At 38.7% G+C, this 22,902-nt stretch overlaps 1 protein-coding gene across 1 annotated transcript in view; it reads left to right on the plus strand.

The window, feature by feature from the left end:
* The window catches only part of lama5 (laminin, alpha 5), a 104,852-nt gene that overhangs the window by 66,817 nt on the left and 15,133 nt on the right, over positions 1-22,902 (plus strand). Inside the window, exons 40-66 of the mRNA XM_073875035.1 lie at positions 232-315; positions 539-769; positions 1,024-1,137; positions 1,344-1,474; positions 3,499-3,579; positions 3,663-3,877; positions 3,977-4,077; positions 4,168-4,351; positions 4,496-4,636; positions 9,278-9,429; positions 9,554-9,664; positions 9,779-9,890; positions 10,118-10,288; positions 12,496-12,692; positions 12,917-13,033; positions 13,141-13,295; positions 13,596-13,737; positions 14,398-14,497; positions 14,580-14,693; positions 17,511-17,696; positions 17,780-17,922; positions 18,264-18,446; positions 18,536-18,672; positions 18,749-18,902; positions 20,207-20,349; positions 20,627-20,792; positions 20,886-21,020. Coding sequence (XP_073731136.1) covers positions 232-315; positions 539-769; positions 1,024-1,137; positions 1,344-1,474; positions 3,499-3,579; positions 3,663-3,877; positions 3,977-4,077; positions 4,168-4,351; positions 4,496-4,636; positions 9,278-9,429; positions 9,554-9,664; positions 9,779-9,890; positions 10,118-10,288; positions 12,496-12,692; positions 12,917-13,033; positions 13,141-13,295; positions 13,596-13,737; positions 14,398-14,497; positions 14,580-14,693; positions 17,511-17,696; positions 17,780-17,922; positions 18,264-18,446; positions 18,536-18,672; positions 18,749-18,902; positions 20,207-20,349; positions 20,627-20,792; positions 20,886-21,020 — 3,900 coding nt within the window. The remainder of the gene's footprint in view (positions 1-231; positions 316-538; positions 770-1,023; positions 1,138-1,343; positions 1,475-3,498; positions 3,580-3,662; positions 3,878-3,976; positions 4,078-4,167; positions 4,352-4,495; positions 4,637-9,277; positions 9,430-9,553; positions 9,665-9,778; positions 9,891-10,117; positions 10,289-12,495; positions 12,693-12,916; positions 13,034-13,140; positions 13,296-13,595; positions 13,738-14,397; positions 14,498-14,579; positions 14,694-17,510; positions 17,697-17,779; positions 17,923-18,263; positions 18,447-18,535; positions 18,673-18,748; positions 18,903-20,206; positions 20,350-20,626; positions 20,793-20,885; positions 21,021-22,902) is intronic.

Below are 22,902 nucleotides of genomic sequence, written 5' to 3' on the forward strand. Positions count from 1 at the left end.
TAGATAGATAGATAGATAGAAAGATAGATAGATATGTAGATAGATAGACAGACAGACAGACAGAAAGACAGACATGAAGAGGGATAGTCAGACAGAAAACAGTGAATCTCTAAAATATGTTTGTATATAAAATGTATAGATAAATAAACACAGTTAAAGTCAACAATATGTTCCTTTAGATGCAAAATGAAAGAGTTTATGATAAGTTAATGTGTGTATGTGTGTGTACAGGGAAATCAGATGACTCTGGTGTATATGGAGAGGGAATATCCTTCCCCTGAAGATCCCCATGAAGGAATTGTCCATCTGGTTGAGGTGAGTAGATAACCACATGCCACGAAACAACATCATACACTATCTATCCACAAGCGGAAATATTCAAAGCATCTATTGTTCCTTTGACTTGTTTTTTTTTTCTTGAAGACCACCCTGTCAAAGTACTGTTTGTACAGGATTCTATACATGTCTGTACATGAAGACCAAACGCTTCCACAAGTGCTCAGTGCTTATAATTTCAGCATCCTGTCTGTCATTGCAGGAGAGCTTCAGGCATGCTCAGACGGGTAACTCCGTGTCCCGTGAGGAGCTGATGATGGTGTTGGTGGCCCTGGAGTCCCTGCAGATCAGAGCGCTTCATTCTCAATCTGCCCAGTCGGTGTCGCTCCGTGCCGCTTTGCTGGAGGGGGCCGAAAACCTGCCATCCGGTCGCCATGCCAACAATGTTGAGATTTGTCTTTGTCCAGGAAACTACCTGGGAGATTCCTGTCAGGTAGCGTGCTTTAACACACAACATGCATTTGAAACCTGTTCTAATTCCTTCTTCCTATCAAAATTAACACTGCACCTTTGTGTTGGCCAGATGATGTTACATCTGCTTGTTTTTTTGTTGTTGTTTTTTTTTTTCATTTTTCTTCAAGCATACCAGGACCTTCACTATGACAAAACCCAATATGATTTTTTTATGGATGTTTTATAGGCAATAGAGCATTGCATGTTATTTTAACACATCTCCTCATCTCACAGAAATGTGCCCCAGGCTACTACAGGGACACTAAAGGACTGTTTCTTGGAAAGTGTGTTCCCTGCAACTGTAATGGTCACTCTGATGAGTGCCTGGATGGATCGGGTATATGCGTGGTGAGTTCTGCTTACCGAATCAGATAGAAATCAACATACTGCTAACTAAAAGTCATGGAAGCAAATTTATGAATCGTAATTTAAGTCATGGCAAAGATTTCCCAAATACAAAAATGTGTATATTAGAGCAAAATCTTAAATGTCTAGTTAGGCCATGTGCTTAAAACCAATGTAAAATTCAGGATGTTTAATTTTTTTATACACAGAATTGCCGTCACAACACCGCAGGAGATCATTGTGAGAAGTGCCAGGGTGGCTTTCATGGCAACAACACTATTGATGGGCATGCAGTGTCTTGCTCCAGCTGTCCCTGCCCAATGCAGGTGGCATCAAACAAGTTAGTGATCTTCTGTTTCTGCGTTTTTGTCCATCTATTCTTTTTCTTATAGCTTCTTTGTCTTTACCCTCAATGAGAAATTGTTTCTATACTGATATCCCAGCATGCATTGCATGCTACACCCACTGCAAAAAAAATGAGTATGTTTCTTAATTTACTTCAAGTTTAAAGCTGTAATCCATAACATATTTTATTAAAAGTCAGTTATTAAGCAAATTCAAGGAAATCGGTGTTCAAAACTGTTTCTCTACCTTATCCTGGTTGGCAAATATAATTTGCTTGTCGGTACATAAAGAAAGTACATAAAGAAAACTTCAATTTTATATTTTAAACAATGATGGCGATATAAAGGCAAAAGTTACAGAGTGCAGCTTTAGGAAACTAAATTGTGTAGATAAAGATAAAAAGACAGAATATACAGTATGTAAATATTTTTACGTTTTATAGTACTTTTTTTATCTTACACAATTGGCTATTTTTACATGTTTAAATATACAGAAACTGGACAAAATTTACACGTTTTAATGTCGGCCCAAGGTTCTTTTGCCGATTCTGTACCCCCTCTCCCCCCTTTACTTTTTTGTCCTCTCCTTACATACTGTCTATCAAAAATGGCCAAAAAATTTTTTTAAAAAGCGATTGGGTAAGAAAAAAATCTATTAAATTAGTATTTATTTCTTATATAAGTTTGCTTCTTTAATAAACCATTTAATGTAGATATACAGTACTGTGCAAAAGTCTTAGGCCACATCACCAGCTTTGTTGTTTTAGCAAAGTCCAAAGTGCATCCATATACATTTTTCATTCTTTTTATTGAGGTACAAACAGAAAATACAGGAAATATGTACACAAAATTGAAAACAAAACAATTTTCAGAACTAAATGTCTTCTTCAGGCATCAGTCAGTATTTAGTGTGACCTCTCTTGGCACTAAACACATCTTGAGCTTATTTAAGGAGACTGAAGTCCTGAAGCCATCTGATTAGAATTAGAAATTAGGATTTAATTTTATTTAGGTTTAAAATGACATTCCACTTTTTTTAAATTATGCTCATTTTCCAGCTCCAAGGAGTTAAACATTTGTTTTTTACCGTTTTAGAATCCATTCAGCTGATTTCCGGGTCTGGCGCTAGCACTTTTAGCATAGCTTATCACAATCCATTAAATCTTATTAGACCATTAGCATCGCGCTATCAAATAACCAAAGAGTTTTGATATTTTTCCTATTTAAAACTTGACTCTTCTGTAGTTACATTGTGTACTAAGACCGCCGGAAAATTAAAAATAGTCCCCTTAACTACTTTCAATAGCAGGGGACTATTTTCGGGCAGTGCGTATATCACTACGCCTGCTGCAGCCATGTTACATCAGCAAAGTCCTTGATTATTACGCCAGAATGAGAGTATAATTCCTAGCCATATCTGCCTAGAAAATAGCAACTTTTAATTTTCCGTTGGTCTTAGTACATGTAACTACAGAAGAGTCAAGTTTTAAATAGGAAAAATATCCAAACTCTGATTATTTTTTAGCGTGATGCTAATAGTCTAATCATATTCAATGGATTATGCTAAGCGATGCTTAAAGTGGTAGCGCCAGACCCGGAGATCAGCTGAATAGATTCCAAAACGGTAAGAATCAAATGTTTAACTCTAGGGGAGCTGAAAAATTATCACATTAAAAAGAAGTAAAGTGTCCCTTTAAGAGATCCTGTAGCTGCCTGCTATTGCTCAAGTTGAAGGGGAGTTTACCCTAAATACACTTCAGCTTATACTTTTATACTGTTTTTAATACTACATACAAATTTCCTGTATCTTCTGGTTGTATTCTAATAAAGAGACTGAGACATAATTATATATGACCCCTATACAACTCAAAAACAACCAATCTAATGGTAGCATGGTGGCCTAAGACGTTTGCACAGCACAGTCTTATTGCGGCTGTTTAGATATTTCTACTAGACAACAAGACAAATATGCTGATCCTGAGATGTTCTTATAGTAAAAGATGTTTTATGATCTTGCCAGTTTTGCCATTCGCTGTGTTGAGAGACGCAATCTTATGCAGTGTCTGTGCATGCCTGGTTATGCTGGATCCAAGTGTGAAAGGTACAAATGTATTTTTTATATTTATTATTGTCAATTAGATTAGAGCAAATTTTTTTGAAATATCATGTTTCGACCTAATACAGGTGCGCACCTGGCTACTATGGAAACCCTATGGTGATTGGCAGTACGTGCCAACCATGCAACTGCAATGGAAACTCAGACTCCAACATGCTGTTCAGCGACTGCCATCCTTTGACAGGAGAGTGTCAGAGCTGCATGCACAACACTGCCGGTGTGCACTGTGAAATCTGTGCCCCTGGTTTCTATGGTGACGCTCTCATTGCTAAGAACTGTACCAGTAAGCACATTTAAATACGGTATATAATGCACTCTGTAACCTAGATTATAGTTTTAAAGTTTTTAGTGACTCATTTTTTCCCTTAACTACATTACACAGGATGCAACTGTTCCCCCTGTGGCACTGCGCATTGTGACCCTCACACCGGGCAGTGTCACTGTAAGCCTGGTGTTGCAGGTGCCCAGTGTGACCGCTGTGAGGTACTTGAGCTGATCTGCTTTATCTTCATGTATTGTTTTCTATGTGTAGCAGCTTAATGTATTGATAGTAATATCTGTTGATTGTTTCAGAACGGTGCTTTTGGGTTTGATTCATGCACTGGCTGCCAAAAGTGTGATTGCGATGCGGCGGCGGCACTGGTTCAGCCGTGTGATCCTGTCAGCGGATCGTGTTCCTGTCAGTCTGGAGTTAATGGACCAAACTGCCGTCAGTGTGCACCAGGGTACTGGGACTATGGTCCTAATGGCTGCAAGAGTAAGTGCAAACACACACATGCACAATGACATCTATACCAGTTTTCTCTATGCAGCGATGTTGATCAGAAAATGGGCACTGCCCATTTTACTCTGCTAAATTCACAAGTGAGTTTATTAATTGTCATTGTGTGTGTTTTTGTAGAGTGTGATTGTAAGGGCAGTCGCTGTGATCCTCGCACAGGAGAGTGTCACTGTGGAGAAGGTCTAACAGGAAAACAGTGTGACACATGTGTTGACAGACACAGTGTCCCGGTGCAACACGGAACAGATATGTACTGTGAACGTGAGTATTGCTTCACCACTAACTGTATATTCACACACTCATTTACTTGCACATTCACTCTCTCATTCATCCACTCATTCATTCCTTTATTTATTTACTTATTCACTCATACTGCCCTATTACTCACACAAACTTGTTCACTGACTTTTCCATTGACTGATGCATTCTTTTTTCACAGTCTTTCTTCTCATTCATTCCCTCACTGATTCACTTACTCATAAATTTTTTCACTCACTCATGCATTCACTCATTTGCTCTCTTAACTCGACGATTCACTCATTAATTCACTAATTCACTCCCTCACTCATTCACTGATTCACTCACTCCATAAATCACTCATTCACTCACTCCCTCACCCATTCCATGATTCACTTACTCCCTAACCCAATCACTGATTCACTCACTCATTCACTCCCTCAGTCATTCACTGATTCACTTATTTAATCCCTCTGTCATTCACTTATTTACCCCCAGATTTGCCTTCCCTTGCTCATTCACTGATTCAGTCCCTCACTCATTAACTGTTTCACTCCCTTACTCACTCACTTATTCAATTCCTCACTCATTCACTGATTCACTTATTCCCTCTCTCACTCATTCACTGATTCACTCACTTATTCCCTCTCTCGGTCATTCTCAGATACACTCCTTTACTCATTCACTGATTAACTCACTGATTCACTCATTAATTCACTAATTCACTCCCTCACTCATTCACTGATTCACTCACTCCATAAATCACTCATTGATTCACTCCCTCATTCATTCACTTATTCACTCACTCCCTCACTCGTTTACTGACTCACTCCCTAACTCGTTCACTGATTCACTCACTCCCTAACTCAATCACTGACTCACTCATTCACTTATTTAATCCCTCTGTCATTCACTTATTTACCCCCAGATTTTCCTTCCCTTGCTCATTCACTGATTCAGTCCCTCACTCATTAACTGTTTCACTCCCTTACTCACTCACTTATTCAATTCCTCACTCATTCACTGATTCACTTATTCCCTCTCTCACTCATTCACTGATTCACTCACTTATTCCCTCTCTCTGTCATTCACAGAAACACTCCTTTACTCATTCACTGATTAACTCACTGATTCACTCATTAATTCACTAATTCACTCCCTCACTCATTCACTGATTCACTCACTCCATAAATCACTCATTGATTCACTCCCTCATTCATTCACTTATTCACTCACTCCCTCACTCGTTTACTGACTCACTTACTCCCTAACTCGTTCACTGATTCACTCACTCCCTAACTCAATCACTGACTCACTCTCTCACTCATTCACTTATTTAATCCCTCTGTCATTTACGTATTTACCCCCAGATTTTCATTCCCTTGCTCATTCACTGATTCACTCACTTATTCCCTCTCCACTCATTCACTGATACACTCACTTATTCCCTCTCTCTGTCATTCACAGATACACTCCTTTACTCATTCACTGATTAACTCACTGATTCACTCATTAATTCACTAATTCACTCCCTCACTCATTCACTGATTCACTCACTCCATAAATCACTCATTGATTCACTCCCTCATTCATTCACTTATTCACTCACTCCCTCACTCGTTTACTGACTCACTTACTCCCTAACTTGTTCACTGATTCACTCACTCCCTAACTCAATCACCTGCTCACGCCCTCACTCATTCACTTATTTAATCCCTCTTTCATTCACTTATTTACCCCCAGATTTTCATTCCCTTGCTCATTCACTGATTCAGTCCCTGACTCATTCACTTATTCACTCACTTATTCCCTCTCTCTGTCATTCACTGATTCACTCACTTATTCCCTCTCTCTGTCATTCACAGATACACTCATTCACTTATTTAATCCCTCTGTCATTCACTTATTTACCCCCAGATTTTCATTCCCTTGCTCATTCACTGATTCAGTCCCTCACTCATTAACTGTTTCACTCCCTTACTCACTCACTTATTCAATCCCTCACCCATTCACTGATTCACTCACTTATTCCCTCTCTCTGTCATTCACTGATTCACTCACTTATTCCCTCTCTCTGTCATTCACAGATACACTCCTTTACTCATTCACTGATTAACTCACTGATTCACTCATTAATTCACTAATTCACTCCCTCACTCATTCACTGATTCACTCACTCCATAAATCACTCATTGATTCACTCCCTCATTCATTCACTTATTTACTCACTCCCTCACTCGTTTACTGACTCACTTACTCCCTAACTCGTTCACTGATTCACTCACTCCCTAACTCAATCACCTGCTCACTCCCTCACTCATTCACTTATTTAATCCCTCTGTCATTCACTTATTTACCCCCAGATTTTCATTCCCTTCCTCATTCACTGATATAGTCCCTCACTCATTAACTGTTTCACTCCCTTACTCACTCACTTATTCAATCCCTCACTCATTCACTGATTCACTTATTCCCTCTCTCACTCATTCACTGATTCACTCACTTATTCCCTCTCTCTGTCATTCACAGATACACTCCTTTACTCATTCACTGATTAACTCACTGATTCACTCATTAATTCACCAATTCACTCCCTCACTCATTCACTGATTCACTCACTCCATAAATCACTCATTGATTCACTCCCTCATTTATTCACTTATTCACTCACTCCCTCACTCATTACTGAGTCACTTACTCCCTAACTCGTTCACTGATTTACTCACTCCCTAACTCAATCACTGACTCATTCCCTCACTCATTCACTTATTTAATCCCTCTGTCATTCACTTATTTACCCCCAGATTTTCATTCCCTTGCTCATTCACTGATTCAGTCCCTCACTCATTAACTGTTTCACTCCCTTACTCACTCACTTATTCAATCCATCACTCATTCACTGATTCAATCAATTATTCCCTCTCTCTGTCATTCACTGATTCACTCACTTATTCCCTCTCTCTGTCATTCACAGATACACTCCTTTACTCATTCACTGATTAACTCACTGATTCACTCATTAATTCACTAATTCACTCCCTCACTCATTCACTGATTCACTCACTCCATAAATCACTCATTGATTCACTCCCTCATTCATTCACTTATTCACTCACTCCCTCACTCGTTTACTGACTCACTTACTACCTAAATCGTTCACTGATTCACTTACTCCCTAACTCAATCACTGACTCACTCCCTCACTCATTCACTTATTTAATCCCTCTGTCATTTACGTATTTACCCCCAGATTTTCATTCCCTTGCTCATTCACTGATTCACTCCCTCACTCATTAACCGTTTCACTCACTCACTCCCTTACTCACTCAATTATTCTATCCACCACTCATTCACTGATTCACTCACTCATTCCCTCTCCCATTCACAGATTCAATCCCTCTCTCATTCACTGATTCACTCACTTACTGATCCCCTTCCCTACTCATTCGCTGATTCACTCATTCACTGATTGACTCCCTCACTAATTCACTGATTCGCTCACTCACTTATTCAATCTCTCACTTATTCACTGATTCATTTACTTACTCATTCATTCCCTCACTTATTTAATCTTTCACTCACTCACTCACTCACTCACTCACTCACTCACTCACTCACTCACTCACTCTCTCATTCATTGATTCCCTTCTCACTTCACTGGTTCTCCCACTCCCTCCTTCATTCACTGATTCACTCCCTTACTAATTCACTGATTCACTCACTCACCTATACAATCCGTATCTCATTCACTGATTCACTCACTCACTTATTCAATCTCTCACTCATTCACTGATTGATTCACTCACTCATTCATTCCCTCACTCATTCACTGATTCACTCTTTCACTCATTCACTGATTCACCCACTCCCTCACTCATTCACTTATTCAATTTCTCTCTCATTCACTGATTCACTCCTCACTGATTTACTCACTCACTCTTTCACTTATTCAGTCCCTCACTCATTCACTAATTCATTCATTCACTCACTCACTCACTCACTCACTCACTCACTCACTCACTTATTCACTCATTCACTGATTCAGTCCTCACTGATTCACTCACTCACCCACTCCATCCCTTATTCACTGATTCACTTCCTTACTAATTCACTAATTCTCTTACTCGCCTATTCAATCCCTCTCTTATTCACTGATTCACTCACTCACTTATTCAATCTCTCACTCATTCACTGATTCATTCACTCACTCATTCACTGATTGACTCTCACTCATTCACTGATTCGCCCACTCCCTCACTCATTCACTTATTCAACCCCTCTCTCATTCACTGATTCACTCCCTTACTAATTCACTGATTAATTTCAATTAATCAATCCCTCACTTATACAATTCCTCACTGTTTCACTCATTCATCCCTTTTTCATTCATGGATTCACTCCCTCACTCATTCACTGATTCAATTATTCACTCCCTCATTGATTTACTCTGTCGCTCATTCACTGATTAACTCACTTTGTTCCTTGGTTTGTGTTGTATACCAAACATTCATTTGTATGGTTTATTTAGTTAATTTTTATTATTATTAATGTACAGACAGTGTGGATGTGTTTTCTATTAATCCTCATAATGTTAATATTAATCTCTCCAGTAATTTTACAGAGCTTGCTGTTGATTACTGAATGATGATTTGTGTTGTTTTGTAGCATGCGACAACTGTGTGATGGTTCTGCTGGCGGATCTGGACAAAATAAATCAGCTTTTTGAGTCTGTTACTGATCAGATGACCAATCTTAATGCTAGCTCCATGGCCTGGACTCAGTTAAACCAACTTAATGTGTCCATGGAGGATATTGCTGTAAGTCTCTCACTATCTTTCTTTCTCTCTCTCTCTCGCTCTCTCTCTCTGTCAGACACAAAAACACACATGTGAGTAACACTGTTGTGTGCAATATTTAACTAACCAGAAATCAATTTTTCAGAATGCTATAGCAAACTATAACAGCACTCTGGATGAGAGCAGAAATCGGGCCAACATGCTTGAAGCAGACCTTCAACTCACTGATTCAGACATTAAAAAATTAGACGAGAAGGTAAGGAAATATATTTTCAGTGATCATTATAATGCCACTAATATAACAATTATACCTGAAAAGTAGTTTGTGTGTGACTATATTAACTCACATCTATGTTTGTTGGTGTTATAGGCCTCAGTTACACAAAAGAAGGCAACAGATGTCGTAGACAGCACCAACTCAACATACAACAGAGCACAAGACTTACTCGGCTTTATCAAGGATATCATGGGAAATGTGCAAGGTACAATAACAATAACAATCTAAAGCTAAAAGAGATGCTATAAAATCAATTCAACATAACACTTCATACGTACACATAGAAAAATATAAATATTAAATCAGAATTTATTTGTATTCGTAGTATAGACAAACCCAATATACAAAGCCATAAAGTACTGGAGAAATCTGGTGCCAGTCACATTTCTTCATGTTTTATTTAGTGAACAATATATTTTCATATCTTTTCAGACATTATACGACATGTGAACCTGACAGCACAGAATGAAAGCAAAACGATGGATGACAATGAACTTGCTCAGAAGATAGATGAGGTAGAGTCGATGCTCAGAGACATGCGCTTCAAGACATTTGACTTTCAGAAGACACTAGCAGGAAATGAACTGGACAACGCCAACGACTGTAAGTTACGACTCAAATGTTTACTATGCCCAGACTATTTTATGTATATATAAGTTGGAAATGTATAACCTTGAGTACTTCAAACTTTCAGATTGGAAAAGCAAACAATTTTCATGACCTTCCCGGTGTCCATGGTTTATAGTATGTTTGGGTGCAATATGAATACATTCTGGGGAGATAACCAAAGATATGGAAAATAACAAGATTACTATAAGGATTACGACTATTACTATAAGGAGACACTGCAACGTTCAATATCCCGCCTTTCATTTAAAAGAACCAATCAATCAATAAAGGCTAATGATTCTCTGGGGTTGGTCAGATCTGTCAGGTTTAATTGTTGGTCAGAAATATGTTGTTTAATTGTGATTTTTTTTGTGTCTTTTCCCATTTAAGTAGATAGGAATTTAGTTTTGCATGACTGAAATAATTGCCCGGACGCATGCAAACACAGCTGCCGAGTGGTGTGACTTTGATACTACATTCGTCATGTTTTTTTATTGTCTTGTATGTTTGTTCACTCATGACAATGCTAATAATTTACTCAGGTGTTGTTAAATAAGTGTGATTAAATAGCCATGAATTCAATTTTCGGTAACTATATCACTTATGCTTGTTAAAAAGAGCTCCCTGTCTCACAGTTTTTCACTATTTTTAATTTATTTACATTTTAAAGGGGGGGGGGGTCAAAGGTATTTCATGCACTTTGACAAATTAACACAGCTTAAGGGTTGGTTTTCTTATGGTAAACATAGGCAAAGTGTGTGCGCTTCGCCAGGGTTCGTACAAGTTTCGGAAAGTTTTTTTAAATAAGGGTCCAGCTGACGTTTTAGGGGTAAGCCATATCTTTTTATGAAAAACACGACCACACGTCAATCAGCGGGAGAGCGAGAACCGAGGACACTAGAACTCACAGGCATCACTTCACGCGACAGCTATGTTTTATATCAAGACTTAACAATGGCACGAAAGAAGAAGTGTGTTTTTGGATGTAAGGAGAAGTAAGCCAGCCTTATGGAAACAATATAGTTTGTTTATCGGGGTAGCAGTAGAGTTTTGCATTTGTGTCCAAATGATATAAACCAGTGTTTCTCAACCCTGGTCCTCGAGGACCCCCTTTCAGAAAGTTTTAGATGTCTCCTTATTTAAAACACCTGAACCAACTCATCAGCCTCCTTCCAGAATGTTTCCCTAAAAGCTAATGAGTTAAATCAGGTGTGTTAATTAAAAAGACATCTAAAACATTTTGGAAGGGGGTCCTCGAGGACCAGGATTGAGAAACACTGATATAAACGGCACGAACATGTAGTGAATCATAAGTTATTCAGTGTGTTGCATGACTCGTGACTTGCTCCTCCCGCAGCTTGTAACTCCTCCCGCAGCTCGTAACTCCTCCTTCCGAATTTTTCTGTACGTTATCAGAAAGAATCTGTAAAGCTGATCTGTCTTTTATAAATCTGATACAACTCTTTGGAGATATAAATGATGTAATACTACTCTATAGGTACTCCAAATTAACATCAGATACGCAAAAACAGCTTGTGTTATCGGAGCTTTAAAGCATAACTAAACCCTAAAGCAACTTTTTTTAGTTAATGATCTGTAAGAATGGGGCTTTATTAGTGCTGTTCATTGATTTGAGTAAGTTTTTTGACATTTGGATATAAAGTGTTTTAGTACTACAATATATGGTGTAAAAACGTCTGAGTGCTGCCCTCTTCAGGTGGAACGGTGGCTACTGCAGTTGAATTTTCCTATTGGATGTTGGGTCCAAAAAATACCTTGTGACGTAAGCAGGTTCAAGCTCACCACGCCCTTGTTACAATCTCACCACACACTTGGTACGAGCTTAGTCTGTCCCCTCTATCTCCGTTGGGATCTGCCCACTTTTCTTGCATTTTTCAAATATTGCCAGTGGGTGGAGTTAGGCTCTGACCAGGGGTTTAGTTACGCTTTAAGTTTGGCGGCTCCTCAGCTCCTGTATCTCATGGGATAAAAGATTGTCCATCCTGTACATGCTGCGAAATCTCAGCTGCGTATTTTTTGTATGATGTTTTCTGCAAACTGACAATTCAAATTGATGTAGGCAATTGTGGACAAAGAAATAGTCTCCTTTCAGGACTCCCTGGAAGAAAATATTGCTTCATATTTCAAAGGGACCTTTCTGGAAAAATAAAGGTTAAATAAAATATTTTTGTCTTTTGTAGTGGTAGATCGTGTGGAGAAAGACATGGCCAACCGTACACTGAATAATGAGGCTCTGGCAAAGGATGTCAAAAACAAACTAAAACAGTTTAACCAGCAACTGATGGACCTGAAAGACGCTCTTAATGAGGCGGTCAAGCAGACAACACAAACTGCAGAAAACAATAAGAATAATGAGAAACGCCTGGATGAGCTTCAGGTAAAATGCACACCTTAGTCTGTGAAAACCCAACTAAATCAATTTTCTACACAAAAATGAAAAAAGGAAAATATAACCTTGATATCTTATATATTGACTGAGTAAGATCACATCAAAGATTCAGTTCAATGAGTTAAATCAAACATTTGATAAAACATTTCGGATAAACGATCCTAAACTTTTGAACGGTGTTGTTTCTCTCTCTTACACATCTGACTATCTAGAAAATAATCAATAAGTTGCTGGAGAAGCAGAAAGAAGTGGAGCAGCAGTTACAGATGGCAGAAGATGATGTCACCAAAGTCAATGATCTGCTTTCAATGCTTAAGGACTCTAAAGAGGTACACGCAAAAATCAAACGTCACATCGCTGCTTATCACACACGTATCTTGTTAAGCGCACCCTTCCACTCGTGTGTAACCACTACTTCCTATCTGATGTCTGTCAGGAATACGAGAATATGGCTGCTGAGCTGGATGGTGCGAGGACACAGCTGAATGAGACGTTGGAGAAGAACGTCTCATCTGACAGTAAAATCCCCCTGGTGGAGAGTGCAGAGAAACACGCTGAAATGCTCGACCAGCTGGCCAGGAATCTTTCCAGGTGTGTGTGTAAATAAAGTGGACTTTTTAATAGATGATGATAATATTAGCTAGCAGATGGTCACTGACTAATGTATATTTATTTACTCTAGCTCAGTTGGTTAGAGTATTGCATTAGCTGCACAAAAGGCAACACTGAATATATGTAAATATATAAATATAAATGTATATATCTTTGAATGCACTGTTAGTGTGTTTGAATAAAAGCGTTTGCCAAATTCATAAATGCAAATGTAATGTTATGCAAATGAGACATTTGTCGAATGTGTTTTTAAACATATCCCATTTTTTTCTTGTGCAGTCTGATATCAGGCTCAAACCAGGATGGATTCATCCAGCGAGCTCTGAATGCATCTCGTGCATACACCAACATTATAGACAGTGTGCAGGAAGCTGAGGTCGCGGCTAAGAAAGCCAATGAATCTGCAACAGAGGCTCTAAAGGTGCAGGCAAACAAACACACTGTCACTCAAATTTCCCCATTAAAGGGCCCATATTATGCAAAATCCACTTTTACAAGGTGTTTGGACATAAAAGTGTGTTGGCAGTGTGTGAACACAACCATCCTACAATGAAAAAAATCCCCATTAAACCAAAGCAGTTTCATGCTGTTTTGTTTCTCTTGTTAATGTGATGTCACACTAACAAAGCCCCGCCCACGGTCACTGACTGATTGGTTAATTTTACCTCTAAATTTGTTTGTTTGGACGTTGTAGCACTAATGCGGCTAAAGATACTATTGTCTTAGTCTGTATTCACAGGAATCAGATGTAATTTTAACCAAAAATGTTCATTGTCTGTTGGTAAGGGAGTGATTGCATCATTTGCATTTAAAGGTACACACATGAAAAACTTATTTTTTTGATCCCACCCAATTAGGGGCATTTTGGACATGCTATAATAAATGATCTGTAGGGTATTTTGAGCTAAAACATTACAGACACATTCTAGGTAAACCTGAGACTTATATAATATGTACCCTGTAATGTACTGTACCACTTTTATTAACTATCATAAAGCTCAAAATAAAGTACTGACATCTCTTTCACTTCTGTAAATGTCTGTAAATGTATGCATTATTATTATTTCTGTACTTGATCCAGAAAATAAATGACAGCGATCTGGCCCAAACCGCTGCTTCAATGAAGAACCAGAGTACTGATCTTCTGACAAACGCAGAGGAGCAAAAGAACATCAGTGAAGGTAAAAGAGTCAGAACAAGCTGTTCTCAAAATCACCTCCTGAATTATACGCGAATCGATGATGTTTGAAATTGACTCGACAGGTCTGAAGCCCCTCGTGGATTCCATAAAGAAGAGTTTGAAGAAGGCTGTGAACAAGAAAGACAAGATGCTCGAAGACCTGAAGAAGATCAAAGACAACCTCAACATCAGCCGAGGTCAGAGCTCAGTCTCTGTCATTGTCTTAGTCATGCAACAATGCATTTAGCCTTGCCAAATACATCTGTATGTGTCTAGAGCCAACTTTTTGAGACATTTAAAGGGATCGTTAAGCCAAAAATTAAAATTATTTATTCATCCTCAAGCCATTCGAGATGTACACTCACCTAAAGGATTATTAGGAACACCATACTAGTACTGTGTTTGACCCCCTTTCGCCTTCAGAACTGCCTTAATTCTACATGGCATTAATTTAACAAGGTGCTGAAAGCATTCTTTAGAAATGTTGGCCCATACTGATAGGATAGCATCTTGCAGTTGATGGAGATTTGTGGGATGCACATCCAGGGCACGAAGCTCACGTTCTACCACATACCAAAGATGCTCTGTTGGGTTGAGATCTGGTGACTGTGGGGGCCATTTTAGTACAGTGAACTCATTGTCATGTTCAAGAAACCAATTTGAAATGATTCGAGCTTTGTGACATGGTGCATTATCCTGCTGGAAGTAACCCTCAGGATGGGTACATGGTGGTCATAAAGGGATGGACATGGTCAGAAACAATGCTCGGGTAGGCCGTAGCATTTAAACGATGCCCAATTGGCGCTAAGGGGCCTAAAGTGTGCCAAAAAAACATCCCCCACACCATTACACCACCACCACCAGCCTGCACAGTGGTAACAAGGCATGATGGATCCATGTTCTCATTCTGTTTATGTCAAATTCTGACTCTACCATCTGCATGTCTCAACAGAATTGAGAGTCTTTAACTGTCCAATTTTGGTGAGCTCGTGCAAATTGTAGCCTCTTTTTCCTATTTGTAGTGGAGATTAGCCGGTGGGGTCTTCTGCTGTTGTAGCCCATCCGCCTCAAGGTTGTGCGTGTTGTGGCTTCACAAATGCTTTGCTGCATACCTCGGTTGTAGCGAGTGGTTATTTCAGTCAAAGTTGCTCTTCTATCAGGTTGAAGGCCCATTCTCCTCTGACCTGTAACATCAACAAGGCATTTTCGCCCAAAAGACTGCCGCATACTGGATGTTTTCCCTTTTCACAACATTCTTTGTAAACCCTAGAAATGGTTGTGCGTGAAAATCCCAGTAACTGAGCAGATTGTGAAATACTCAGACCGGCCCGTCTGACACCAACAACCATGCCACGCTCAAAATTGCTTAAATCACCTTTCTTTCCCATTCTGACATTCAGTTTGGAGTTCAGGAGATTAATGAGAAATTGAACAGGTGTTCCTAATAATCATTTAGGTGAGTGTATATGACTATCATCTTTCAGACAAACACAGAGTTATATTAGAAAATGTCCTGGCTCTTCCAGGCTTTATAAGTAGTAAATGGTGCTTTTGCTTTTAAAGCCCAAAAAGTGCATCAATCCTTTACAGAAGTAATCCACTCGGCTCCAGTGGGTTAATAAAGGCCTGCTGAGGGTAATCTGTGATTTTGTAAGAAAAATATTAATTTATTTAAAATTTTATAAACTATAATATCTGGGATAGTCAAGGGATATTTTCATTTTTCACTGAACTATTCCTGTATTATGGAAACTCAAAACTTGAAATGACCTGGATGCCGCAAACATGCGATGTGACCTCATAGAGTGTTTGGTCCCCATGATAATTTTAATTGCAGTGGCATTGATTTGGACTATCTTCTCCCAACTTCTTCTTGCGTTAAGAATTTAGGTGTTCTCTGGGACCACAATCTCAAATTTGACAAACAAATAAATGCGCTGATTAGCTCCTGTTTTTTCCAGCTACGTCTTCTCTCTAAGGTCAGATCCTCTCTCTCTGAGAAAACCTTAGAGATTGCTGTCCATGCGCTCATTACATCGAGGTTGGATTATTGCAACTCACTTTACTATGGCATATCCAAACATTCTATTGCCCGTCTTCAATTAGTACAGAATGCTGCTGCAAAGTTCATTAAAAGAAAACGTAAGTTTGATCATGTTTCACCGATCCTAAAATCACTGCATTGGTTACCGGTACATTTTAGAATTGAGTTTAAAATTCTTGTATTTGTTTTTAAATCTATTCACAATCTGGCACCGACGTATTTGTCCGACCTTCTCCGTCCTCATAATCCCTCACGAAACCTGAGGTCTGGTGATCAGAGACTTCTGTTTGCCCCTAGGGCACGGTTAAAGAAAAGAGGAGATAGATCGTTTGCGGTTGCTGGGCCTAGGCTGTGGAACAGTCTCCCCATTTACATTAGAACAGCTCAATCTTTAAATGCTTTTAAATCCTCTCTTAAAACATATTTTTTCTCTTTAGCTTTTAACTCAATGTGATTGCTTGTTATTGAATTGCTTTATATTTCTGTTTTTCTTTTATTGCCTATATTGTTCAGCACTTTGGTCAGCCCTGGTTGCTGTGTTTAAATGTGCTATATAAATAAACACAAACTTGAAACTTGAAACTTGAGTGTTTATTTTTACTAGGTTGTTTTGGTATTTTTATGCGTTAATCAAAAAGTCTCATGTAATCAGATTTTAAATTTCAGGTCACTATTGGAAGTCTAGTATCATTAAAGGCGGGGTGCATGATGTCTGAAAGCCATGTTGACATTTGAAATCACCTAAACAAACACGCCCCTACCCCAATAGAATCTAGACCTTCTTTTGATAGACCCGCCCAATACATACGCAACCCAGGCAACGATGTCGGTTAGTAGACACGCCCCTTACTGCTGCTACAAGTGTGTTTTGGTTCTCCGCCCGACTCCCTTTTCCAAAGTGTTTTCCAAAAAACATTAAAGCGAAACCTTGATTTGATGTGATTTTAAACCCTGATTTGATGTGTCGCAGACGACATAGCGAAGAACATCGCAGACGCTAAAAGCGCAGTGGAGCAGGCTAACAACACGGCAACTAACGTCACTGACGCGCTGGCTCCATTAAAGAAACAGCTGGAGGAATGGCAAAAACAATACGGAGATTCTAACGCAACCAACGATGATATCAACAAAGCGCTAAATGACGCCAACGCATCAGGTGCGTGTTCATGCGGTTGCGTGTTTTTGCACCAGCGTGCAACTTTTTTGTCCTTTCTCACTGGGTTTTGTGCATTTCTGCAGTGACGGCTCTGAGCGACACTCTTCCAAAGCTCATGAAGAAGCTGGACCGTCTGCAAAACACCACACTTCAGCCGTCCAACATCTCAGACAGCATCCAGAGGATCCGACAGCTCATCGAGCAGGCTCGCAATGCTGCCAACAAGGTACAGCTCCTCTACAAGTCCATTTGTTGTGTAGTAATATCCTTAATATCACTACATTGTCTCAGACGATTACATGTTGTCCTGTGGTGGCTACCGTAGCTTCTCTATGCGTTTCGAGCTGTGAACTGAGTCTCACCACTAGATGCCACTAAAATCCTACACAGTGGACCTTTAAAACAAATGTTGATGTTTAAATAAAATGTGAACTCCATGAAGTCTCCTGAGCTATGAGAGAGCACCATGTTAACAAGATTTTGACTGTTAACAATAGACGAACATAGTCAAATAACACACAAACAATGAATTTGTAGAGGTAACCATATATTGTTTTTCCCTATCAGGTGGGCGTTTCCATGCAGTTTAATGGTAAATCTGGAGTACAGGTGAGGACGCCCAGTAATGTGGCTGACCTAGCAGGATATTCAAATCTACAAATGTACGTCAAGCTCCCTCGTCCCAACCGCAGACGGCGGCAGGCCGAACCCGACAAACCCCAGTTTGTCTTCTATCTCGGCAATAAAGACGTAAGTTAAGCTCAATAAACATTTATATATTAAAATATAAATACAAATATTAACCCCTTATGTTATTGTACTTTATGTGTGTACTGTAGTCTACTAAAGATTATATGGCAATGATGCTGGAAGGTGCAAATCTGCGCTGGTACTTTAACGTGGGAGGAGATACAGCTAATGTTTTAATGGAAATTAGTGTGAATATGGATTACTTTAACCATCTCGTCCTAGAGAGGTGAGATATATACACTTTGCATCATCCCTTGTTTTTATTTTTTTAAATATTCACACTACTTATTTTGTGTTTGCAGGACTCTCCAGTACGGTCAGATGGGAATGGCCACTGATTCAGAAGGCACAAAAATAAGAAAGGCAAGCGTGAATGCAGGAGGTGAATATGGCTTACTTAACCTCCCGGCCGAGGAGACTGTATTTTATGTTGGCGGTTACCCCAGCACCTTTAATGTAAGTCATTTCTTTTCATTCAGCAGTTTATTATTATTGCAGATTTAGATTTAAATATATGTGCTACAAACCACAAATGTGTTAAATATTTGAACCAAATGTTAAACCGGCAAAAAGGACCCCACATTTAGTTTTCAGATTGTTTATGATGAAATAGAACGGTTTTGACTGAAATTTGGACATATGATGCTGGACCGAGAATTTTCGGTTTCTGTTGTATCACTCACCTCCCACCTCTAGAATGGCTGCATAGGTGCACTGGAACAATCCTTCATAAAATGCATTAAACTTTAGTTTACAAAGACGTGAAACTCACCGAGTGGTCAGGGGTATTCACTGATATGCTCACACAAAAATCGCTGCAAACAGGTGTTTTAGCATTCGTTGTAAACTTGTGGACCTATTTTTTCAAACGCTTCACACCTGTATATTCTTCCGTTGAGAGCTTGAATAATAGACACTCCAGCCCAGTTGTTGGCGATAATCCACCTTTGCCAGTTGCAAGAATACAAACAACGTTCCCGGCGCGGAATAATACCGTACCTCACAGCACATCTAATACAAGTCAATAGAGTTGGCAAAAACTACGATAAAACCTGTTGGAAAGCATCTTTTGCAGCGATTTTTGTGTGAGCATATCAGTGAACACCCCTGACCACTCGGTGAGTTTCACGTCTTTGTAAACGAAGGAAGGAAGGAAGGAAGGATTGTTCCAGTGCACATATGCAGCCATTGTAGAGGTGGGAGGTGATACAACAAACACCCGAAAATGTTCGGGCGAGCATCATATGTCCAAAAATTCAGTAAAAACCGTTCTATTTCATCATAAACAATCTGAAAACAGGGCTTTAAGTGTAAAATACCAAACTTGTCCTTTAATGAGGAGTGTCTTCAATGCTCTCCATTTTCTGATACAACCAGACGTGTCAATCCAGACTTGTCAATAAATTCTTCATTGACTAGCATTGAGCTTGCGCGTAAGACATGATTTAGGTATGAATATAGCGCGTTCACTGCAATTGTGCCATCCTGCGTCTATTTGCGTCTTTGCATTGACTTGTAACATCATTGACTTGCACATATACTTACATTCGCTTTCAGTGTGGACGCACCATTAGAAACTCTATAGCAACTTCCTGGCAACAACCCACATCACCTAGCAATAGCGTTATGGCTGCTAGTTTTGCACACGCAAGCAAAAACCAATAAAAATATTTTATACATTTCTAGTTTGTATGTCCTTCAGAAGATAATCTTCCAACTATGCAAATATAAATTTTTCCTCTTCTCTTGCACACGCACAGCCTCCAGAGATTCTGAATGCTACGACATCGAGCTTCTTCAAAGGCTGCATTGAGTTGCTGAGTCTGAACCAAGAGCTCCTCAGTCTCTATAACTTCGATCAGACGTTTGAATTGAACACCACAATTGACCTGCCTTGTTCAAGGTGGGAGGCGGTCTAAATGACACTTATATTAACCATCTGTTATCTGTTGTATTAAAGACCAGTACTGTATCTGTGTCATTATATTCAGTTTATTTTGGTCTTTCCAAGTGGCCTTTTCCATCATAGTATTTTGTTAAATATTAGTCACTTTTCAATGTATTTTATCCTTTCCAACTCATTTTCCTAAAACATAACCAGGAATGTGTGAATATGGGTTGGAGTAGTGAGTGTCCGGGCATTTATTGTTCTTATTACTTCTCTTCTTGTATTAAAACAGGAAAAGGCCAGTAAACACACCAGATTGGGTTGTTGACGGTGTGTATTTTGATGGCTCGGGTTACGTTGAAGTTTTGTTCAATGTGCAGAGCGCTGACACGCAGAGGTTTGAGCAGCAGGTCAAACTCGTCTCACAAAACGGAATTCTCATGTTGTTCCTCAATGGGGTGAGGCGCTGACATCACTTTCAAAGGATTTATGACATTCAGACAGTTATGATCGTTTATTAATGCTTTTCATCCCTGTGGATTTCTTCTCAGGATAAGTATGTGTGCATTGCCATGCATGAAGGTCTTCTCAAAGTCTTCTTTAATGTTAATGGAACAATGGAACTAGACGCTATCAAAGAGTTGGATTCATCTAAAATAGCAATTGGTAACAGTCAGTCGAAAATTGTAAGTAAACCACTCTCTATTCTAATACTTTCCCGGTGTTTGAATACTTGCAAAATGTGTTTTATACTTGAATTAAAACTTAATTGTACATCGCACTGTGTCCTAACCAGATGTGACACTTCACATGATAAACTGTTTTTAACTCTTTCCCCTTCATTGACGTGTTATCTCTTCAATAAAGATTAAATGCTTTCCTGCCAATGATGAGTTATTACGGCAATGTATTTTTTTTCTATTATTCACTAGGTCTCTTACCCAATTTATAAAACAAATGAAGATAGGATACAAGATTTTTTTTTTGTTTGTTCATTTTTTGGAATATTAAAGCTCTGTGAGAGTCCGCCACTGCATTGTAAATACACACACTCATTAATGTACAGTTGAAAGAAAAAGTATGTGAACCCTTTGGGCTTACTTGGATTTCTTCATAAATTGGTCATAAAATGTGTTCTGATCTTCATCTAAGTCACAACAATAGAGAAACACAGTCTGCTTAAACTAATACCGCACAAACATTATACGTTTTCATGTTTTTATTGAACACAACATGTAAACATTCATAGTGCAGGGTGGCAGGGCTGGACTGGGACAAAAATTCGGCCCTGGCATTTTGGCCCAAACCGGCCCACACTACACTGCAAAAAATTATTTTCAAGAAAAAAAAAATCTTAGTATTTTTGTCTTGTTTTCAGTAAAAATATCTGGAAATTCTTAAATTGAGATGCTTTTTCTTGATGAAAATTACCCAAGAAAATAAGTCTAGTTTTTAGACCAAAAATATCAAATTTAAGTGATTTTGTGCATAAAACAAGCAAAAAAATCTTAAATCTTAAAATTTTTGGTGTAAAAACTAGACTTATTTTCTTGGGTCATTTTGCTCATTAAGAAAAAGCATCTTATTTTAAGAATTTTTAGATATTTTTTACTGAAAACAAGACAAAAATACTAAGAATTTTTTTCTTGAAAATATTTTTTTGCAGTGTATAATTACAAATACCACCCATCTTTGCACGCCTTTAAATATGTATAGCAATAGCAACTCCAATTCCATAAAAGCACTAAACCCAATTAATAGCAGAAAAGAGTGAGAGTTGACACAACAAACACTTCTAGAACATGTTATTTATTAGTTTAGTTTAGTTTAGTTTAGTTTAGTTTAGTTTAGTAATCCACACTTATGAATCTTAAAACAAGCAATATGCAGTTGGCAAAATTTGCCATTGAATTGCTGACTTTTTACAAAATACAAGTGCTGCTTACAGTAATATTGAAAACTGATTATTACTTGCAGTACTTAGAGGAAGTATTCACTACATTCACTGAACTAAACTTGTGTGATTACAGTAAGAGATTTTTAAGATTATCTGTCAAGTGTGTTGTTATATACAATAAACATATCTTTTTAGATCTCCTGGATTGTTTGATTTTGCTTGAAGAGAAATGATACGTTTTGAAACAGACAATAAACGAAAAATCTACGAATCAGATACACTCTCGTAGTCACAGAGCAAAGAGTGCAATTATTTTATTGCAGCTTTATCACCATAATTTTCTGTTTTTGACTCAGTTTTATCAAGGGGTATCTATCTAAACTTGTGTTTTGAAAGCAGTACTGCTTACCGCAGGCACTAACGTTACACTCACTTCTCCCGCGTCTCTCTCCCTCTCATCACTGACACTTTGCGTGCTGGAGCTGCCAGTGCCACCACCATCAGCATCATCATCATCATCACCAGCGACGCGAGTTGAAGGTCCTGCTGTGTTATTTTAACACATTTTGTAGCGTCTGCTAAAGAGCATGTTTCTTTTGTCGCGCAGTTTATCTGCGCGTCCCTTGCGTGTTTTCTCCATCTCTCTCTCTCTCTATTTTGACACGTGAACT

This window comes from Misgurnus anguillicaudatus, chromosome 13, assembly GCF_027580225.2.
Source record: "Misgurnus anguillicaudatus chromosome 13, ASM2758022v2, whole genome shotgun sequence".
Lineage (NCBI taxonomy): Eukaryota > Metazoa > Chordata > Actinopteri > Cypriniformes > Cobitidae > Misgurnus > Misgurnus anguillicaudatus.